Genomic DNA, 20245 nt, shown 5'->3' with positions numbered 1-20245 from the left:
GACACCACCAGATATACCATCTAGAGACTCTGAAATTGAATCGGTTGGAGGTTGGAAGCCAGACACATGGGGCTAGCCTCACCCACCTTTGCATCATGATTTCTGTGTGGTACGTGCCCAACATGTCCTGGTCAGATTCGTTGACAATCACTCGCGCACGAGGCATGATGTCATATTACCTTCTGGCGACTCTGGGATTGGTTTGACCTTAAAACGTTTTACATAATTTTGAAACAGATTTTTTGCCAAATGTTAAAACATTGAGCACTGATGTCTGTAAAATTACAAAAAAAATAACAATCATACTTTGCGTGTAATATGCGAGTACGTGTTCATGGTGTCAACACTGGGTCTCCCTATCACCATACTTCCTCCCCCCTCTTCCTCGCTTCATGCAGGTCGGCGTTCAATCCCCGACCGTACAAGTGGTTGGGCACCATTCCTTCCCCCCGTCCCATCCCAGATCCTTATCCTGACCCCTTCCAAGTGCTATATAGCCATAATGGCTTTGAACTCTTTCCCTTGATAATTCCTTCCTTCCCCCCTCCCTCCATACCCAACCTTCCAAGAGTCAGCTGCTTCCTTAATCACATGTTCTGAGTATAGCGGCCTACACACTGGTAGGGGATACATCTCTCCATCTGCCCTCTCTATACACCCGTAGCTTCAGAGACAGACAGACGGAGAGACACAGTGATAGACAGAAACACAGAAAATGCGATGTGTTGGGATGCCATATGTGTTCTTATTTATTATCATTATTTCTTTGGTTTGTTTTTGGTGGAATGATGCCGGGTTGAGGCAAGAATGATGCCGGGTTGAGGCAAGAATGATGCCGGGTTGAGGCAAGAATGATGCCGGGTTGAGGCAAGAATGATGCCGGGTTGAGGCAAGAATGATGCCGGGTTGAGGCAAGAATGATGCCGGGTTGAGGCAAGAATGATGCCGGGTTGAGGCAAGAATGATGCCGGGTTGAGGCAAGAATTAGGTTGATCTGAGTACCAGGTCTATCCTGACACTGCCGGGGACCTTGTCTAGTATGTCTATGAGAGTGTTTGTTCGTTCGTTCAAGGTTGGAGGCCACGTGCTTGAGACAGAGTCGAGTACAGGACGAATCCTTAAAATTTCATCTTTAATCCACCTTGTAATGAATATGTATATACATAATATATATACTTAAAATACACGCACAATAAACCACATTTGAAAGTGTGAGTGAGACGGATACAGTGTGCATGGCGAGCACAAAATTCAGTCTTTGATGTTTGACACAAATACTTTCCAGACAATATAACCAGCTCAGTGTTGCGTGTGTTGAGCAAGCCAGGGTGTGGCCTGGTCTGCACGTCATCATACCTGACTTATCTATCTTGAGGTTATCTTGAGATGATTTCGGGGCTTTAGTGTCCCCGCGGCCCGGTCCTCAACCAGGCCTCCACCCCCAGGAAGCAGCCCGTGACAGCTCACTAACACCCAGGTACCTATTTACTGCTAGGTAACAGGGACATTCAGGGTGAAAGAAACTTTGCCCATTTGTTTCTGCCTCGTGCGGGAATCGAACCCGCGCCGCAGAATTAAGAGTCCTGCGCGCTATCCACCAGGCTACGAGGCCCCTATCTAGCACAGGTTCATGCTCTACACTCACCCACACTATCCGCCAGCCCCACACTATCCGCCAGCCCCACACTATCCGCCAGCCCCACACTATCCGCCAGCCCCACACTATCCGCCAGCCCCACATCATCCGCCAGCCCCACATCATCCGCCAGCCCCACACTATCCGCCAGCCCCACATCATCCGCCAGCCCCACACTATCCGCCAGCCACACACTATCCGCCAGCCCCACACCATCCGCCAGCCCCACACCATCCGCCAGCCCCACACCATCCGCCAGCCCCACACTATCTGCCAGCCCCACACTATCCGCCAACCCCACACTATCCGCCAACCCCACACCATCCGCCAGCCCCACACTATCCGCCAGCCCCACATCATCCGCCAGCCCCACACTATCCGCCAGCCCCACACTATCCGCCAGCCCCACACCATCCGCCAGCCCCACACCATCCGCCAGCCCCACACTATCCGCCAGCCCCACACTATCCGCCAGCCCCACACCATCCGCCAGCCCCACACTATCCGCCAGCCCCACACCATCCGCCAGCCCCACACCATCCGCCAGCCCCACACCATCCGCCAGCCCCACACCATCCGCCAGCCCCACACCATCCGCCAGCCCCACACTATCCGCCAGCCCCACACTATCCGCCAGCCCAACACCATCCGCCAGCCCCACACCATCCGCCAGCCCCACACCATCCGCCAGCCCCACACCATCCGCCAGCCCCACACCATCCGCCAGCCCCACACTATCCGCCAACCCCACACTATCCGTCAGCCACACATTATCCGCCAGCCCCACACTATCCGCCAGCCCCACACCATCCGCCAGCCCCACACCATCCGCCAGCCCCACACCATCCGCCAGCCCCACACTATCCGCCAGCCCCACACTATCCGCCAACCCCACACTATCCGTCAGCCACACACTATCCGCCAGCCCCACACTATCCGCCAGCCCCACACTATCCGCCAGCCCCACACCATCCGCCAACCCCACACTATCCGCCAGCCCCACACTATCCGCCAGCCCCACACTATCCGCCAGCCCCACACTATCCGCCAGCCCCACACCATCCGCCAGCCCCACACTATCCGCCAGCCCCACACTATCCGCCAGCCCCACACTATCCGCCAGCCCCACACTATCCGCCAGCCCCACACTATCCGCCAGCCCCACACCATCCGCCAGCCCCACACCATCCGCCAGCCCCACACCATCCGCCAGCCCCACACTATCCGCCAGCCCCACACCATCCGCCAGCCCCACACCATCCGCCAGCCCCACACCATCCGCCAGCCCCACACTATCCGCCAGCCCCACACTATCCGCCAGCCCCACACCATCCGCCAGCCCCACACCATCCGCCAGCCCCACACCATCCGCCAGCCCCACACCATCCGCCAGCCCCACACCATCCGCCAGCCCCACACCATCCGCCAGCCCCACACCATCCGCCAGCCCCACACTATCCGCCAGCCCCACACCATCCGCCAGCCCCACACCATCCGCCAGCCCCACACCATCCGCCAGCCCCACACCATCCGCCAGCCCCACACTATCCGCCAGCCCCACACCATCCGTGAGTCAGACATCCGTGGAGCCACCAATACAGATATCCCGACTCCACTTCCATATCCTGTAGCGGATCACCACCACCACACCCGTCATTTCGAATCATAACTCTGGTCTTGGTCATTGACACACGATAGGTCACTTCCTGCCATCCTTAGAAGGGCCGCTGGATGAAGCCTCATCACAGGAACCTACCATCTTTAATTAGAGCGAGGCCCGTCTTTACCCGGTCCTGTGTCTTCGAATCGTTTTGGCTTTTGTTTAGTTCATGATTTACCGCGATCATCAACACCCACAGCATCCCACAACCTGATGCTGTCATCAGCATCTTCATCTGAGGGCGTGGCTGTGCTCTCACATCTCGCTGCCTCCCAGCATCCCACAACCTGATGCTGGCGTCAGCATCTTCATCTGAGGGCGTGGCTGTGGTCTCACATCATCTCGCTGCCTCCCAGCATCCCACAACCTGATGCTGTCATCAGCATCTTCATCTGAGGGCGTGGCTGTGCTCTCACATCATCTCGCTGCCTCCCAGCATCCCACAACCTGATGCTGTCATCAGCATCTTCATCTGAGGGCGTGGCTGTGCTCTCACATCATCTCGCTGCCTCCCAGCATCCCACAACCTGATGCTGTCATCAGCATCTTCATCTGAGGGCGTGGCTGTGCTCTCACATCATCTCGCTGCCTCCCAGCATCCCACAACCTGATGCTGTCATCAGCATCTTCATCTGAGGGCGTGGCTGTGCTCTCACATCATCTCGCTGCCTCCCAGCATCCCACAACCTGATGCTGGCGTCAGCATCTTCATCTGAGGGCGTGGCTGTGGTCTCACATCATCTCGCTGCCTCCCAGCATCCCACAACCTGATGCTGGCGTCAGCATCTTCATCTGAGGGCGTGGCTGTGGTCTCACATCATCTCGCTGCCTCCCAGCATCCCACAACCTGATGCTGGCGTCAGCATCATCTGAGGGCGTGGCTGTGCTCTCGCATCATCTCGCTGCCTCCCAGCATCCCACAACCTGATGCTGGCATCGTCAGCATCTTCATCTGAGGGCGTGGCTGAACTTGGCCCCGCCCACACTACCCGAGGTTGACCTTCACCGAGCATGACACCCGCCCCGACACCTATCTTGTTTTTTGTTGAACTCTTCTCTTAGAACAAGTCAGTAGGCGGACAGGGGCGAAGGGCGAGTTTGAGAGAGAGAGAGAGAGAGAGATAGATAGACAGACACAGACACAGACACACACACACACACACACACACACACACACACACACACACACACACACACACACGTGGCCTCGCAGCTGAGTGGACAGCACTCTGGGGGTCATAGTCCTCAGGGCCCGGGTTCGATTCCCGGTGGAGGCGGAAATAAATGGGCCGAGTTTCTTTCATCCTGGTGCCCTGTTCAACTAGCATCAAAAGAGGTTCCTGGGAGTTAGAGAGCTGCTACGAGCCGCTTCTTGGGGAAGTGTGTGTGAGTGTGTGTGTTGAGAGAGAGAAATATCTGTATTAGATATAGTAGAGTAAAAGTGGATTGGTTCGAAAGGCGGGGTCCAGGAGCTAATTGCTGGATTCTGCACACAAATAGTAAATACATATAGCAAGTACAAATAGTAAAAACACCACAAACACGCACGCGCGGGTATACACACACTCTCAATGTTTGCGGACGATGCTAAAATTATGAGAAGGATTAAAACAGAAGAGGACTGTTTGAGGCTTCAAGAAGACCTAGACAAGCTGAAGGAATGGTCGAACAAATAGTTGTTAGAGTTTAACCCAACCAAATGTAATGTAATGAAGATAGGTGTAGGGAGCAGGAGGCCAGATACAAGGTATCATCTGGGAGAGGAAATTCTTCAGGAGTCAGAGAAGGAAAAAGACTTGGGGTTGATATCACGCCAGACCTGTCTCCTGCAGCACATATCAAGCGGATAACATCAGCGGCATATGCCAGGTTGGCCAACATACGAACGGCATTCAGAAACTTGTGTAAAGAATCATTCAGAACTTTGTATACCACATATGTCAGGCCAATCCTGGAGTATGCAGCCCCAGCATGGAGTCCATATCTAGTCAAGCATAAGACTAAACTGGAAAAGGTTTAAAGGTTTGCCACCAGACTAGTACCCGAGCTGAGAGGTATGAGCTACGAGGAGAGACTACGGGAATTAAACCTCGCTTCGCTGGAAGACAGAAGAGTTAGGGGGGACATGATCACCACATTCAAGATTCTGAAGGGAATTGATAGGGTAGATAAAGACAGTCTATTTAACACAAGGAGAACACGCACAAGGGGACACAGGTGGAAACTGAGTGCCCAAATGAGCCACAGAGATATTAGAAAGAACTTTTTTAGTGTCAGAGTGGTTGACAAATGGAATGCATTAGGAAGTGATGAGGTGGAGGCTGACTCCATACACAGTTTCAAGTGTAGATATGATAGAGCCCAATAGGCTCAGGAATCTGTACACCTGTTGATTGACGGTTGAGAGGCGGGACCAAAGAGCCAGAGCTCAACCCCCGCAAACACAACTAGGTGAGTACACACACACACACACACACACACACACACACACACACACACACACACACACACACACACACACACACACACACACACACACACACACACCGGAGCATGAGGTGGTTGTATGCAAAAATATTATATAAACATTAAGGGCGAGGGGCCGCCAGCCGCCCTGGCAGGGTCCCAGCCGTCACCTCAGCCACAACCTCCGCAGTGATTGAAATAACATCTTCCTCTGATTGGTTCCCCCGCTGGTTATGACCTGTACTGAGTCGTTTTCTCCACTTCATGTCATATACTGCTCGCTGATTGGTTCTCCTCTGCAGGACGTGGGCTATACCACTCGGTGATTGGCTGGTGGGCATGGGCATGGGCATTGGGTAGCGGGCATGGGCATGATCACGCTTGGGGTGCCCAGGACAGGTTCTCTGGGTACGGAGGCAGTAATAGGCAATTCAGATTTAGTCTTGGAGGGAATTAGGAATACTTGAGTGACTTCTTTATTTAAATATTTCATGTCTTCCTTCCTCCCTGTATCTATCGGCCCCTTCACCCACCTTCCTCTGTCGCGAGCGCGCGCGCACACAGGGGTCGGTGGCTGAGTGGACAGCACCCTGGGCACGTAATTCTGTGGTCCGGGGTTCGATTCCCGGCGCCCGCGAGAAACAATGGGCAGAGTTTCTTTCACCCTGATGCGCTTATTGCCTAACAGTAAATAGGCACCTGGGAGTTAGACAGGTGTTACGGGCTGCTTCCTTGGGGGGGGGGGGGGAAATTAGTAAGTTGATTGACAGTTGAGAGGCGGGCCGAAAGAGGAGAGCTCAACCCCCGCAAGCACAACTAGGTGAATACACACACACACACACACACACACACACACACACACACACACACACACACACACACACACACACACACACACACGCGGGGGATGTGATAGGAACGTATAAAATACTCAGGGGGATTGACAGAGTGAACATAGACGAAATGTTCACACGGAATAGTAACAGAACGAGGGGACATGGGTGGAAGCTGGAAACTCAGATGAGCCACAGGGATGTTAGGAAGTATTCTTTTAGCGTGAGAGTAGTGGGAAAATGGAATGCACTTAAGGAACAGGTTGTGGAAGCAAATTCTATTCAGAATTTTAAAACTAGGTATGATAGGGAAATAGGACCGGAGTCATTGCTGTAAACAACCGATAGCTGGAAAGGCGGGATCCAAGAGTCGATGCTCGATCCTGCAGACACAAATAGGTGAGTACACATAGGTGAGTACACACATACATACACACACACACACACACACACACACACACACACACACACACACACACACACACACACACACACACACACACGATGTGTGTGTGACGATGCTAAAATTATGAGAAGGATTAAAACAGAAGAGGACTGTTTGAGGCTTCAAGAAGACCTAGACAAGCTGAAGGAATGGTCGAACAAATGATTGTTAGAGTTTAACCCAACCAAATGTAATGTAATGAAGATAGGTGTAGGGAGCAGGAGGCCAGATACAAGGTATCATCTGGGAGAGGAAATTCTTCAGGAGTCAGAGAAGGAAAACGACTTGGGGGTTGATATCACGCCAGACCTGTCTCCTGCAGCACATATCAAGCGGATAACATCAGCGGCATATGCCAGGCTGGCCAACATACGAACGGCATTCAGAAACTTGTGTAAAGAATCATTCAGAACTTTGTATACCACATATGTCAGGCCAATCCTGGAGTATGCAGCCCCAGTATGGAGTCCATATCTAGTCAAGGATAAGACTAAACTGGAAAAGGTTCAAAGGTTTGCCACCAGACTAGTACCCGAGCTGAGAGGTATGAGCTACGAGGAGAGACTCCGGGAATTAAACCTCACTTCGCTGGAAGACAGAAGAGTTAGGGGGGACATGATCACCACATTCAAGATTCTGAAGGGGATTGATAGGGTAGATAAAGACAGTCTATTTAACACAAGGGGAACACGCACAAGGGGACACAGGTGGAAACTGAGTGCCCAAATGAGCCACAGAGATATTAGAAAGAACTTTTTTAGTGTCAGAGTGGTTGACAAATGGAATGCATTAGGAAGTGATGTGGTGGAGGCTGACTCCATACACAGTTTCAAGTGTAGATATGACAGAGCCCGATAGGCTCATGAATCTGTACACCTGTTGATTGACGGTTGAGAGGCGGGACCAAAGAGCCAGAGCTCAACCCCCGCAAACACAACTAGGTGAGTACACACACACATTTTCTTTCTACTCCCACATTTTCCCTCCCCCACCCACACTTTCCCTTCAAGAGTGATGGTGATTACCATGCACACAGGCGCGGGACCCCTGCTGGAAGGGTGGGGTGCCCCTCCTGGTAGAGGGGTGGGGAGACCCCTTCCTGGTGGGGTGAGGGTGGGAGGGGGGGGACCTGTACCTAGCCAGCCCCCCCCCCCCCACACACACACGGTAAGTAGTAACTTAAAAAAAAAGCACCAGACGTCTCGCAAAAAGTGTAGGTCAAGAAAAATTTTTTCCTTTTTTTTTGGTCTCTGAATGTATTGTTTTGTTTCCCACATTGTTGGTTAGATTTCAGGAGGTTGTGGTAATTTGTGGGGGGGTGAGAGCCCCCTTCCCCGGGGGCCTCCACAGCATAGCCCCCCCCCCCACCCCTGCCTCCACCCCTGGGGGTGCTGGGGGTATTGATAAGTAACACTACTTTAAACGTGATAGATATAATTCCATTAGAGTAAATGTGTTATTACCATAAACAGAAGTGTATTCTATTTTTACGGTCATTATAATAGGTTACCATACATTTATTATTTTATAATTGTTGCCTGTAGTGTACCTGTTTGTGTGTAGTAAGTGTTCCCTACTGTGGCGGTCTACTGTGGCGGTCTTCCCTGATGCTTGCTTGTTCTGGTACAAGGACTGGCTGTTCGCCACGCTTATCCCGTCCTCAGAGACTGTAAATAATTGGTCTGATAAACAGATGCTCAGTTTTTTAGTTCAAGTCCAAATGGGAAAGTGTTGAGAATTGGACGTGGATGATGAGGCCAGGTTATGAGTACATGATGATGGGGGGGGGAGCAAATTACACACAGAAATCACACTAACGTGATGCATCAAATGAACAAATCCACAAGGGCCGTGACGAGGATTCGAACCTGCGTCGGGGAGCATCCCAGACACTGCCTTAACCGACTGAGCTACGACAGGGTTAAAAAGAGTTGAAACCGAAGTTCTACTGAACTTACTGGACCCTCGGAGAGGCTACGGGATCCATTAAGTTCAGTAGAACTTCGGTTTCAACCCTTTTAACCCTGTCGTAGCTCAGTCGATTAAGGCAGTGTCTGGGATGCTCCCGGACGCAGGTTCGAATCCTCGTCACGGCCCTTGTGGATTTGTTCAGGGAAAGCAAATGTTCGAGGCATAACTGATAAAAGATTATGGGTGTATAAAGCCTCCCATCACCAGACACACTTTAACTGGAGAACATCAGCGGTGTGTGTAAAGCTGGCCAGCATATATATATATATATATATATATATATATATATATATATATATATATATATATATATATATATATATGTCGTACCTAGTAGCCAGAACGCACTTCTCAGCCTACTATGCAAGGCCCAATTTGCCTAATAAGCCAAGTTTTCATGAATTAATTGTTTTTCGACTACCTAACCTACCTAACCTAACCTAACCTAACTTTTTCGGCTACCTAACCTAACCTAACCTGTAAAGATAGGTTAGGTTAGGTTAGGTAGGGTTGGTTAGGTTTGGTCATATATCTACGTTAATTTTAACTCCAATAAAAAACAATTGACCTCATACATAATGAAATGGGTAGCTTTATCATTTCATAAGAAAAAAATTAGAGAAAATATGTTAATTCGGGAAAACTTGGCTTATTAGGCAAATCGGGCATTGCATAGTAGGCTGAGAAGTGCGTTCTGGCTACTAGGTACGACATATATATATATATATATATATATATATATATATCTCCTTCAGGAGTCTGGACAACGCAGCATTCATGACGCTGTACACCATATTAAACCAGTACTATAATAGGAAGTCCTGTTACTTGTGGATTACCTGTTGACGATTTCGAGAGTTGTGCTGGGACCAGCCACGGTAGTTAGGGTGCTTCACTGATGCTGTGTGGGCAGTGAAGGAGCTCAACAGTGTCCAGCTCCATCTCCTCTGTGGTAAAGTGATGCACGGGGACCGGAACACACAAGATGCCACCAGTGTTGTGCAGGGTATTATGGCTGGTGTGACTTGCATTGTTTGGAATATTCACAAAGCAAAATTATAGAAAATCCAGAGGTTTGCATCAAAACTAGTCCCTGAACTGAGAGAACTGAGCTACGAGGAAAGTCTGACGAAAAAAGATCTCACTAGCAGAAACAGAGGGAACCAGGATATCTTGAGATTATCTTGAGATGATTTCGGGGCTTAGCGTCCCCGCGGCCCAGTCCTCGACTAGGCCTCCTTTTTGTTACACACCTCCTCAGGAAGCAGCCCGTAACAACTGACCAACTCCCAGGTACCTATTTACTACTCGATGAACAGACACATCAGGGTGAAAGAAACTGTCCATTTGTTTCCGCCTCCACCGAGGATCGAACCCGGAACCTTAAGACTACGAATCCCGAGTGCTGTCCACTGAGCCGTCAGGCCCCCCCAAGGCACAATCACAACCTACAGGATTATAACGCGTGTGACAAAGTGTACAAAACTAGATGTCCTGCCCTTGTTCTAGATGACCGAGATGCAAGAATGTATACAAGAAACTGATGAATCAAGGGAGGGGGGGTTGCAAGAAAACAGTCGTTCAGTGAGAGAATAGTGAGGAAGTGGAATAAGCTGACAGAGGAGGCGGCGGCGGTTGAGGCCCAGGAGCTGAAGCTCGGTGTGTAAGTACACATATAAGAGCGCACGAGACAAGGAGCGAGAAATCTTGCAGACATGTATAGCAATTAAGACCACTGAAGGTGTAACATTAGCGTCTTGGAACAGTTCTGGATGTGAGAGACTTCGCCTTGAGAGTTCCCAGATACTCGACCCTTGCTTTAACAACTTCCTTAATAGCATGTGGCGAGCCTCTATATTCTCCGCCACCTACCTTAATAACTATTGGTTGTGGTGCGTCGTGTCTACTTGGCTATTGTGGTTGGTGAGTTGTTTGTGTGTGGCTGTTTTGGTGTTTGTGTCTCCTCTACCCTGGTGCCTTGTGTGTCCTGGTGCCTTGTGTGTCCTGGTGTGTCCTGGTGCCTTGTGTGTCCTGGTGCCTTGTGTCTCCTGGTGCCTTGTGTGTCCTGGTGCCTTGTGTCTCCTGGTGCCTTGTGTGTCCTGGTGTGTCCTGGTGCCTTGTGTGTCCTGGTGTGCCTTGTGTGTCCTGGTGCCTTGTGTGTCCTGGTGTGTCCTGGTGCCTTGTGTGTCCTGGTGTGTCCTGGTGCCTTGTGTGTCCTGGTGTGTCCTGGTGCCTTGTGTGTCCTGGTGTGTCCTGGTGCCTTGTGTGTCCTGGTGTGTCCTGGTGCCTTGTGTGTCCTGGTGTGTCCTGGTGCCTTGTGTGTCCTGGTGCCTTGTGTGTCCTGGTGTGTCCTGGTGCCTTGTGTGTCCTGGTGTGTCCTGGTGCCTTGTGTGTCCTGGTGTGTCCTGGTGCCTTGTGTGTCCTGGTGTGTCCTGGTGCCTTGTGTGTCCTGGTGCCTTGTGTGTCCTGGTGCCTTGTGTGTCCTCGTGCCTTGTGTGTCCTGGTGCCTTGTGTGTCCTGGTGCCTTGTGTCTCCTCTACCTTGGTGCCTTGTGTGTCCTGGTGCCTTGTGTGTCCTGGTGCCTTGTGTGTCCTGGTGCCTTGTGTGACCTGGTGCCTTGTGTGACCTGGTGCCTGGTGTGTCCTGGTGCCTTGTGTGTCCTGGTGTGTCCTGGTGTGTCCTGGTGCCTTGTGTGTCCTGGTGCCTTATGTGACCTGGTGCCTTGTGTGTCCTGGTGTGTCCTGGTGCCTTGTGTGTCCTGGTGTGTCCTGGTGCCTTGTGTGTCCTGGTGCCTTGTGTGTCCTGGTGCCTTGTGTGTCCTGGTGCCTTGTGTAACCTTGTGCCTTGTGTGTCCTGGTGCCTTGTGTGTCCTGGTGCCTTGTGTGTCCTGGTGCCTTGTGTGACCTGGTGCCTTATGTGTCCTGGTGCCTTGTGTGTCCTGGTGTGTCCTGGTGCCTTCCCGCCAAACACACACTGAAATTACGACGTTGCTACAACGTTCGAACAAGCTTTACCACCTCCTAACCGGTTATAACAACCAATATAGCAAGTTGTAACAACGTTCTAATACGTCATAAACACATTAAGCCAAGATGTAACAACTTTATTACAAGTTGTAACAAGCGGAAAATAGAGACAGTTACGGTTTGTGTTTCCAGGGTTGTGTGTCCTGGTGCCTTGTGTGTCCTGGTGTGTCCTGGTGCCTTGTGTGACTTGGTGCCTTGTGTGTCCTGGTGCCTTGCGTGTCCTGGGGCCTTGTGTGACCTGGTGCCTTGTGTGACTTGGTGCCTTGTGTGTCCTGGTGCCTTGTGTGACCTGGTGCCTTGTATGCCCTGGTGCCTTGTATGACCTGGTGCCTTGTATGTCCTGGTGCCTTGTATGACCTGGTGCCTTGTATGACCTGGTGCCTTGTGTGACCTGGTGCCTTGTGTGTCCTGGTGCCTTGTGTGACCTGGTGCCTTGTATGTCCTGGTGCCTTGTATTGTATGACCTGGTGCCTTGTATGTCCTGTGCCTTGTATGACCTGGTGCCTTGTGTGACCTGGTGCCTTGTATGACCTGGTGCCTTGTATGTCCTGGTGCCTTGTATGTCCTGGTGCCTTGTATGACCTGGTGCCTTGTATGACCTGGTGCCTTGTATGACCTGGTGCCTTGTATGACCTGGTGCCTTGTATGACCTGGTGCCTTGTATGTCCTGGTGCCTTGTATGTCCTGGTGCCTTGTATGTCCTGGTGCCTTGTATGTCCTGGCGCCTTGTATGTCCTGGTGCCTTGTATGTCCTGGTGCCTTGTATGTCCTGGTGCCTTGTATGTCCTGGTGCCTTGTATGACCTGGTGCCTTGTATGACCTGGTGCCTTGTATGTCCTGGTGCCTTGTATGACCTGGTGCCTTGTATGACCTGGTGCCTTGTATGTCCTGGTGCCTTGTATGACCTCGTGCCTTGTATGTCCTGGTGCCTTGTATGACCTCGTGCCTTGTATGTCCTGGTGCCTTGTATGACCTGGTGCCTTGTATGTCCTGGTGCCTTGTGTGTCCTGGTGCCTTGTGTGTCCTGGTGCCTTGTGTGTCCTGGTGCCTTGTGTGACCTGGTGCCTTGTGTGACCTGGTGCCTTGTGTGTCCTGGTGCCTTGTGGGTCCTGGTGCCTTGTGTGACCTGGTGCCTTGTGTGACCTGGTGCCTTGTGTGTCCTGGTGTGTCCTGGTGCCTTGTGTGTCCTGGTGCCTTGTGTGTCCTGGTGTGTCCTGGTGCCTTGTGTGACCTGGTGCCTTGTGTGACCTGGTGCCTTGTGTGTCCTGGTGCCTTGTGTGTCCTGGTGCCTTGTATAACCTTGTGCCTTGTGTGTCCTGGTGCCTTATGTGTCCTGGTGCCTTGTGTGTCCTGGTGCCTTGTGTGTCCTGGTGCCCTGTGTGTCCTGGTGCCTTGTGTGTCCTGGTGTGTCCTGGTGCCTTGTGTGTCCTGGTGCCTTGTGTGTCCTGGTGCCTTGTGTGTCCTGGTGTCCTGGTGCCCTGTGTGTCCTGGTGCCTTGTGTGTCCTGGTGCCTTGTGTGTCCTGGTGTGTCCTGGTGTGTCCTGGTGCCTTGTGTGTCCTGGTGCCTTGTGTGTCCTGGTGTGTCCTGGTGCCTTGTGTGTCCTGGTGTGTCCTGGTGCCTTGTGTGTCCTGGTGCCTTGTGTGTCCTGGTGTGACCTGGTGTGTCCTGGTGCCTTGTGTGACTTGGTGCCTTGTGTGTCCTGGTGCCTTGTGTGACCTGGTGCCTTGTATGTCCCGGTGCCTTGTATGACCTGGTGCCTTGTATGTCCTGGTGCCTTGTATGACCTGGTGCCTTGTGTGACCTGGTGCCTTGTGTGACCTGGTGCCTTGTATGACCTGGTGCCTTGTATGTCCTGGTGCCTTGTATGTCCTGGTGCCTTGTATGACCTGGTGCCTTGTATGACCTGGTGCTTTGTATGACCTGGTGCCTTGTATGTCCTGGTGCCTTGTATGTCCTGGTGCCTTGTATGTCCTGGTGCCTTGTATGACCTGGTGCCTTGTATGTCCTGGTGCCTTGTATGACCTGGTGCCTTGTATGACCTGGTGCCTTGTATGACCTGGTGCGTTGTATGACCTAGTGCCTTGTATGTCCTGGTGCCTTGTATGACCTGGTGCCTTGTATGTCCTGGTGCCTTGTATGTGCTGGTGCCTTGTATGACCTGGTGCCTTGTATGACCTGGTGCCTTGTATGTCCTGGTGCTTTGTATGACCTGGTGCCTTGTATGACCTGGTGCCTTGTATGAGCTGGTGCCTTGTATGTCCTGGTGCCTTGTATGAGCTGGTGCCTTGTATGTCCTGGTGCCTTGTATGTCCTGGTGCCTTGTATGACCTGGTGCCTTGTATGTCCTGGTGCCTTGTATGACCTGGTGCCTTGTATGTCCTGGTGCCTTGTATGACCTGGTGCCTTGTATGTCCTGGTGCCTTGTATGACCTGGTGCCTTGTATGTCCTGGTGCCTTGTATGTCCTGGTGCCTTGTATGTCCTGGTGCCTTGTGTGTGCTGGTGTCTTGTGTAACCTGGTGCCTTGTGTGTCCTGGTGCCTTGTGTGTCCTGGTGCCTTGTGTGACCTGGTGCCTTGTATGACCTGGTGCCTGTGTGACCTGGTGCCTGTAGGCCGTATACCACGTGCATGTACAATGGACACTTTGACAGGGAACATTTCGGTGTGAAGCCTGTGAATCAGTGTTCAGCGAGCACAACAAGCGAGAGAATAGAAATCTGCTACTAAACGGGTGGATTGTTGATCAACAGAGCCGCGTAGGTAGCACGGGTGAGTGTTGATCAACACCACCACGTGGGTAGCACGGGTGGAGTGTTGATCAACAGAGCCACGTGGGTAGCACGGGTGGAGTGATGATCAACACCACCACGTTGGTAGCACGGGTGAGTGTTGATCAACACCACCACGTGGGTAGCACGGGTGGAGTGTTGATCAACAGAGCCACGTGGGTAGCACGGGTGGAGTGTTGATCAACAGAGCCACGTGGGTAGCACGGGTGAGTGTTGATCAACAGAGCCACGTGGGTAGCACGGGTGGAGTGTTGATCAACAGAGCCACGTGGGTAGCACGGGTGGAGTGTTGATCTACACCACGTCGTGGGTAGCACGGGTGGAGTGTTGATCAACAGAGCCACGTGGGTAGCACGGGTGGAGTGTTGATCAACAGAGCCACGTGGGTAGCACGGGTGAGTGTTGATCAACAGAGCCACGTGGGTAGCACGGGTGGAGTGTTGATCAACAGAGCCACGTGGGTAGCACGGGTGGAGTGTTGATCAACACCACCACGTGGGTGCTGAAGGGCAGGTTGAGGGTCGCTGAGGCCAGGGATTCAGCTGTGTTGTGGGTGATATATTTCCTCCCTTGACTCGGGTTGGTTCAGTCTGGGCTCCGTCCCAGGGGGTACGCGGCAGGTGGTGACGCGTAGGCCTATACGGTTAAATTACATCCTCTAGCGTTTGTTTAGTAGTGTATACCTGATGGTGCTCGAAGGTTAAGGAGAGCAACCAGCCACAGTTCTTTGTGCTTCAGTAATTTGGGTCCTTAATGACACTTGTGAATCTCACTTCCAAGATGTATCTTTATATTTTTGAAGAGCTTGACAACTATAAAGATGCTGTTGGTATGGAGTTTTAATTTGCAAATAATTTTGACTTTTGTTTCCAGTCGCGCTATTCCGTTTTCTATTTCGTCATTTTACACGCGCCTGTGATTGTCTTCCTGGTTTTGTTGTGTGTAGATTCTGTGGTGTTAATTCATTATTTCTAGAGTGATGAGTGCCGGAGCAGCACACACACTGGCGTGTTTGTCCGAGCGTAACCACACTCGGACAAATATGTGTGTTATATGCTGCTCAATATGTGTTACCACAAATTGAGCAGCACATAAGTGTTACCACACAGGTCTATGTGTGGTAACACATAAGACTATGAATGTGTTACCTTGACTATGAATATGTGTTATGTGGGGCGGGAGGTAGAATATGTGTTACCACACAGGTCTTGTGTCCGGACGTAACTGCAACTGTGTTGACTTGTTTGGTAAGTGAAGAACATAGACCCGGTAGAACCATTCTTGTTAATCCAGATTTCTAGATATTGTAATCTACTTGATGTTTTCGGGTCGGATCTTGATTAATAAAGATCATTTGATTTATTTGTTGATAATATTTCATCGTTTTATATAATTGTCTCGTGAGCTGTTAGGGGCTTGCTGTGTTTATTGCAGGACATGATCTGCTCTGAGGACGGGGGGCCAGATTCACGAAAGCACTTACGCAAGCACTTACGAACGTGTAGATTTTTCCTCAATCTTTAACGGCTTTGGTTACATTTATTAAACAGTTTACAAGCATGAAAACTTTCCATTCTACTGTTGTTATTATTATAAACAGCCTCTTAGTGCTTCGAAGCTCATTAACTATTTAATAATTTGAAACAAAGCCGCCAAAGATTGAGAAAAGATATACAGGTTCGTAAGTGTTTGCGTAACTGCTTTCGTGAATCTGGCCCGAGGTCCCCCACACAGCTGCTCTCATCACCTCAACCTTTTGAACATCATGACATATTGTTTTCCTGTATGAATGTTTACACATCAGGTGTAAACATTCATAGTACAATGCTATAATTACTAGCGATATATTGAATAGCCAGGTGAAGTTGTCGTCCAATGTAGACGCTGAAACAATTCAGGGATTAAATAATGATTGTCAAGGTTGAAACACTGGACCACTAACGTCCTGGTATACGAGTGGTCTGCGCATTACTCATTATGACACTTCCATACCAGACTTACTGTGTGTGTGTGTGTGTGTGTGTGTGTGCGCGCGCGTGACATGGTTAATGGGAATAAAAGCTATTGTTCCCCCCAGAGAGCAGGTGTTACGGTGTATGTCTGAGCTGTCAGTAGGCCCCTGTGGCTGGCGTCTAGGCCTACCTGTCTGGGGGATGAGGTATAGGCTGCAGGAACGGCCCTCATATGGCTTATCAGCCACGCATCTCCATTATTATTATTATTATTATTATTATTATTATTATTATTAACAACTTTATTGACAAATTAATTACAATTTTGCCTAATATGAGTAATGCAATTATGTCTTGTTAGAGTGAGGATAATGCTGGTATTGATTGTCACACAGGACAGAGGATCATACACAAGACAATAGGTCTAAACTGTAGGCTAAAGCAAAAATATATATATCATGGTTACAATCAACTACATTAGACTGTATACATGTTTCAATGTACGAATATGTAAAACCAACTTTCTATTGTGCACTGCCACACAAGGGCAGGGATGGGTTCATAAGTGATGCAGTTTAAGCAAAATCAAATCTTTCTTCATTCTTTAAAATGGACAAGCAATTTTAGGATAACTTGTTAGGATGACGTCCTGTACACCAGGTTTAATGAAATAGTTCAATGAAATTATCATTGGCAAAAATTACATTCCATTTAATATTACAAGCAACTTCAGACATTAATGGGGATGGGTTATTTAAGGACGACAGGGCACTTTGTCACAAAATATCACTCCACCACCATGAGCTTAAGGTACTCAGTGGGTAGGTAGATAGATACACAATAGATCAAGGTACTTAGTAGCTAGATATATACCCAATAGCTCAGTTTGTGTCGTGCTTGCCGGCAGTCGTTCAATCTCTGTACTGAACATGATGATTGATTAATGAAGATTAAGTCACCCAAGAGGTGGCATGGGCATGAATAGCTCCTAATGCCCATGTTTTTGTTGTTGTCTTAGATTCAGCCACTCGGAACAAAAAGTTGCAAGTAGCACGGGCTATGGTGAGCCCGTAGTGGGCTTACCTGGCACAGGAGCGGGGCTGTAACACCTACACAACCTGCTCTACCTAGTGTGCCCACTTGCACAGAACCATCACTGAAGGCAAGGGATTCAGTTGGTTTGGGATTTGTTTAGAAAAAAATACGATCGAGCTTCAGCTCTAGGTCCCCGCCTTTCTAGCCACTTATCGTCATAACGACCGGCTGGGTGTAAGACCCGACTCCTGATACCGCAGGCGCCTGTGCGCGAGGACACACAGGGACACCTCAGGCCAGGTGTTTATGGACACACAGGGACACCTCAGGCCAGGTGTTTATGGACACACAGGGACACCTCAGGCCAGGTGTTTATGGACACACAGAGACCATGTGTCCAGCAAGTGCGGATGTTGTTGTTTTTAGATTCAGCTACTCGGAACAAAAGTTGCAAGTAGCACGGGCTATGGTGAGCCCGTAGTGGACGTAGTGGACCTGGCACAGGAGCGGGGCTGTAACTGAGGTGCGGACATGGAGCATCGTTATCTAGGTGGTCTTGTGTTGTGTAGGTGGGGCGTGGTAGGTGGCGCAGTGGTGGGCCAGGAGATGAGTGGGTAGTGGGGAGAAGGGGCGGGGTGTGGGGGGAAGGGGTAGTGAGGGGCGGGGTGTGGGGGGAAGGGGCAGTGAGGGGCGGCGGGCAGTAGAGTAGTAAGGGATGTCCCCCCAGGCGGGACTGCTTGTATCATGCATCTGCTTGATTGTTGGCCTCCCTCACCCCCTCTTCCTGCACTATCCCATCCCCCCCCCCCCAGGCACACCACCTATACCCCTTCATCCCTCACCCCCCCCCCCTCCCTCCGCCCACACCCCCACCCCCATCACCAGTGTCAAGGTCACAGCAGCATCAAGGCCACATTTTAATGACATTATTTTCATGGACTCCATAATTAACTAGACAACTGGCTACCGCCTCACCCCTGGCAGGCTGGTGTGACCTGACGCAGACGGGAGAGGGAGCCAAGACGCGCCAAGAATCACACAACATAAAGGAAGTACAGCAATGTGAAGAGAAACGTACATTGTGGAGACAATAAAAGGATATTGGCTTTCCTTTCCTGGACTTCCCAACTCATGAAACACAAGAACCGATCTTGAAAAATGTCGCCCCGTCTTCCTGGAGTGAGAGACCGTGCAGTAACTATTTGCTCAAACGTACAAAAAGTGGACTGTCGGACGCCAGGAAGCTCGTTTTCTGTTATTTCAGTAGCCCAAAAGGTAAAATAAGAAATTGGGAATATAACTAATGAACCTAATCTGTCCAAGCAATTCTAGGCCTAATATACGCTCTTAGGCCTAATATACGCTCTTAGGCCTAATATTCATTTGTGGTATAGTCTACAGGCTTAGGCCTGTTCATTTGTGGTATAGTCTGCATACGAATGTTTAAGTTTGGTTTTTGGCACATTTTTTCGTGCCTTCTATAACATTAATAGTTAATTCCCTGAACCCTATTGGCTGCACCAGTGGCCCAGGGCCAGTGTTAGGTAAGTACTGTTAGGTAACTAGGGCAAGGGCTGCTGCTGACACTGGTGAGGCACAACCCTCCAAACACACACCGAAACTACGACGTTGGTACAACGTTCGAACAAGTTTTAACACCACCTAACCAGTTATAACAACCAATATATCAAGTTGTAACAACGTTCCAATACGTCATAAACACGTTAAGCCAAGATGTAACAACTTTATTACAAGTTGTTACAAGCGGAAAATAGAGACAGTTTCGGTTTGTGTTTCCAGGGAACACACTACTAGGGCACCCCACCAGGGCACCCTACCAGGGCACCCCACCAGGGCACACTCCTCACTATGAGCAAGTTTTCCCCTGAAATAAAAAAAAAATATTGCGAGTCTGATAACTGTTACTAAAATTACAGCAGGAAGGGGGGGGAGGTGGGGGGGGGGCAGCACTTTAAAGTGTGTGTTTCTCTATTACCTCCACGTGGCTAGAGCCATAGTGAGGCAACCCGTCCTCCCCTCAAGTCTATTCCATCCAGCGGTCGACCCCACAGACACATTCATAAATTTTTACATGCTGTTCATTCAAAACGGGAATTTTCTCAAATATAAATTATTATTATAATATATTAACATATTGTGCATGTATACGCATAGGTTAGGTTGGGTGTTTAGGTTCTGTTGGCGATTATTTGTATTTGTAGTACGTGGGTGAAGCATATACAGCATTGTGGTTCGAACAAAAGTAGTCAGTGAAGCACTTGTTCCGGAAGTGTTCGAACGTCATCAGTTGTGAGTCGTGTGTAAACCGTTTTTCATTCATAAACACCAGGGGGGTTTGGCGGGTGGATGGAATCACTTTTGGGTCTTTGTTTGGAGGACGGGCTGCGAGGGCACGTGACTTGTTTCAGCT

At 50.3% G+C, this 20245-nt stretch overlaps 1 protein-coding gene across 1 annotated transcript; it reads right to left on the bottom strand.

The window, feature by feature from the left end:
• Positions 1 to 208: 208 nt before the first annotated feature.
• On the bottom strand, positions 209 to 4309 carry LOC138367456 (uro-adherence factor A-like). Its single transcript, XM_069329118.1, has 3 exons — positions 4113 to 4309; positions 1650 to 3180; positions 209 to 274 (listed from the first exon to the last, which is right to left on the bottom strand). The coding sequence occupies exons 1-3, from the start codon at positions 4307 to 4309 to the stop codon at positions 209 to 211; spliced, it is 1794 nt and encodes a 597-aa protein (XP_069185219.1).
• Positions 4310 to 20245: the final 15936 nt, after the last annotated feature.

The sequence above is a fragment of the Procambarus clarkii genome, chromosome 22, assembly GCF_040958095.1.
Source record: "Procambarus clarkii isolate CNS0578487 chromosome 22, FALCON_Pclarkii_2.0, whole genome shotgun sequence".
Classification (NCBI taxonomy): domain Eukaryota; kingdom Metazoa; phylum Arthropoda; class Malacostraca; order Decapoda; family Cambaridae; genus Procambarus; species Procambarus clarkii.
The sequence above is the reverse complement of the archived record's forward strand: the minus strand, read 5'-3'. Positions and strand labels throughout refer to the sequence as shown.

Excerpts from the sequence above, each read along its gene's own strand:
- LOC138367456 (XM_069329118.1), bottom strand. The coding sequence starts at position 4,309 with ATGCTCGGTGAAGGTCAACCTCGGGTAGTGTGGGCGGGGCCAAGTTCA. Across the intron at positions 3,181-4,112 it reads CTGGGAGGCAGCGAGATGAT|TGTGGGGCTGGCGGATGGTG; the intron begins GTGAGACCACAG and ends GCTGGCGGATAG. Across the intron at positions 275-1,649 it reads GTGTGGGGCTGGCGGATAGT|ACATCAGTGCTCAATGTTTT; the intron begins GTGGGTGAGTGT and ends GTAATTTTACAG.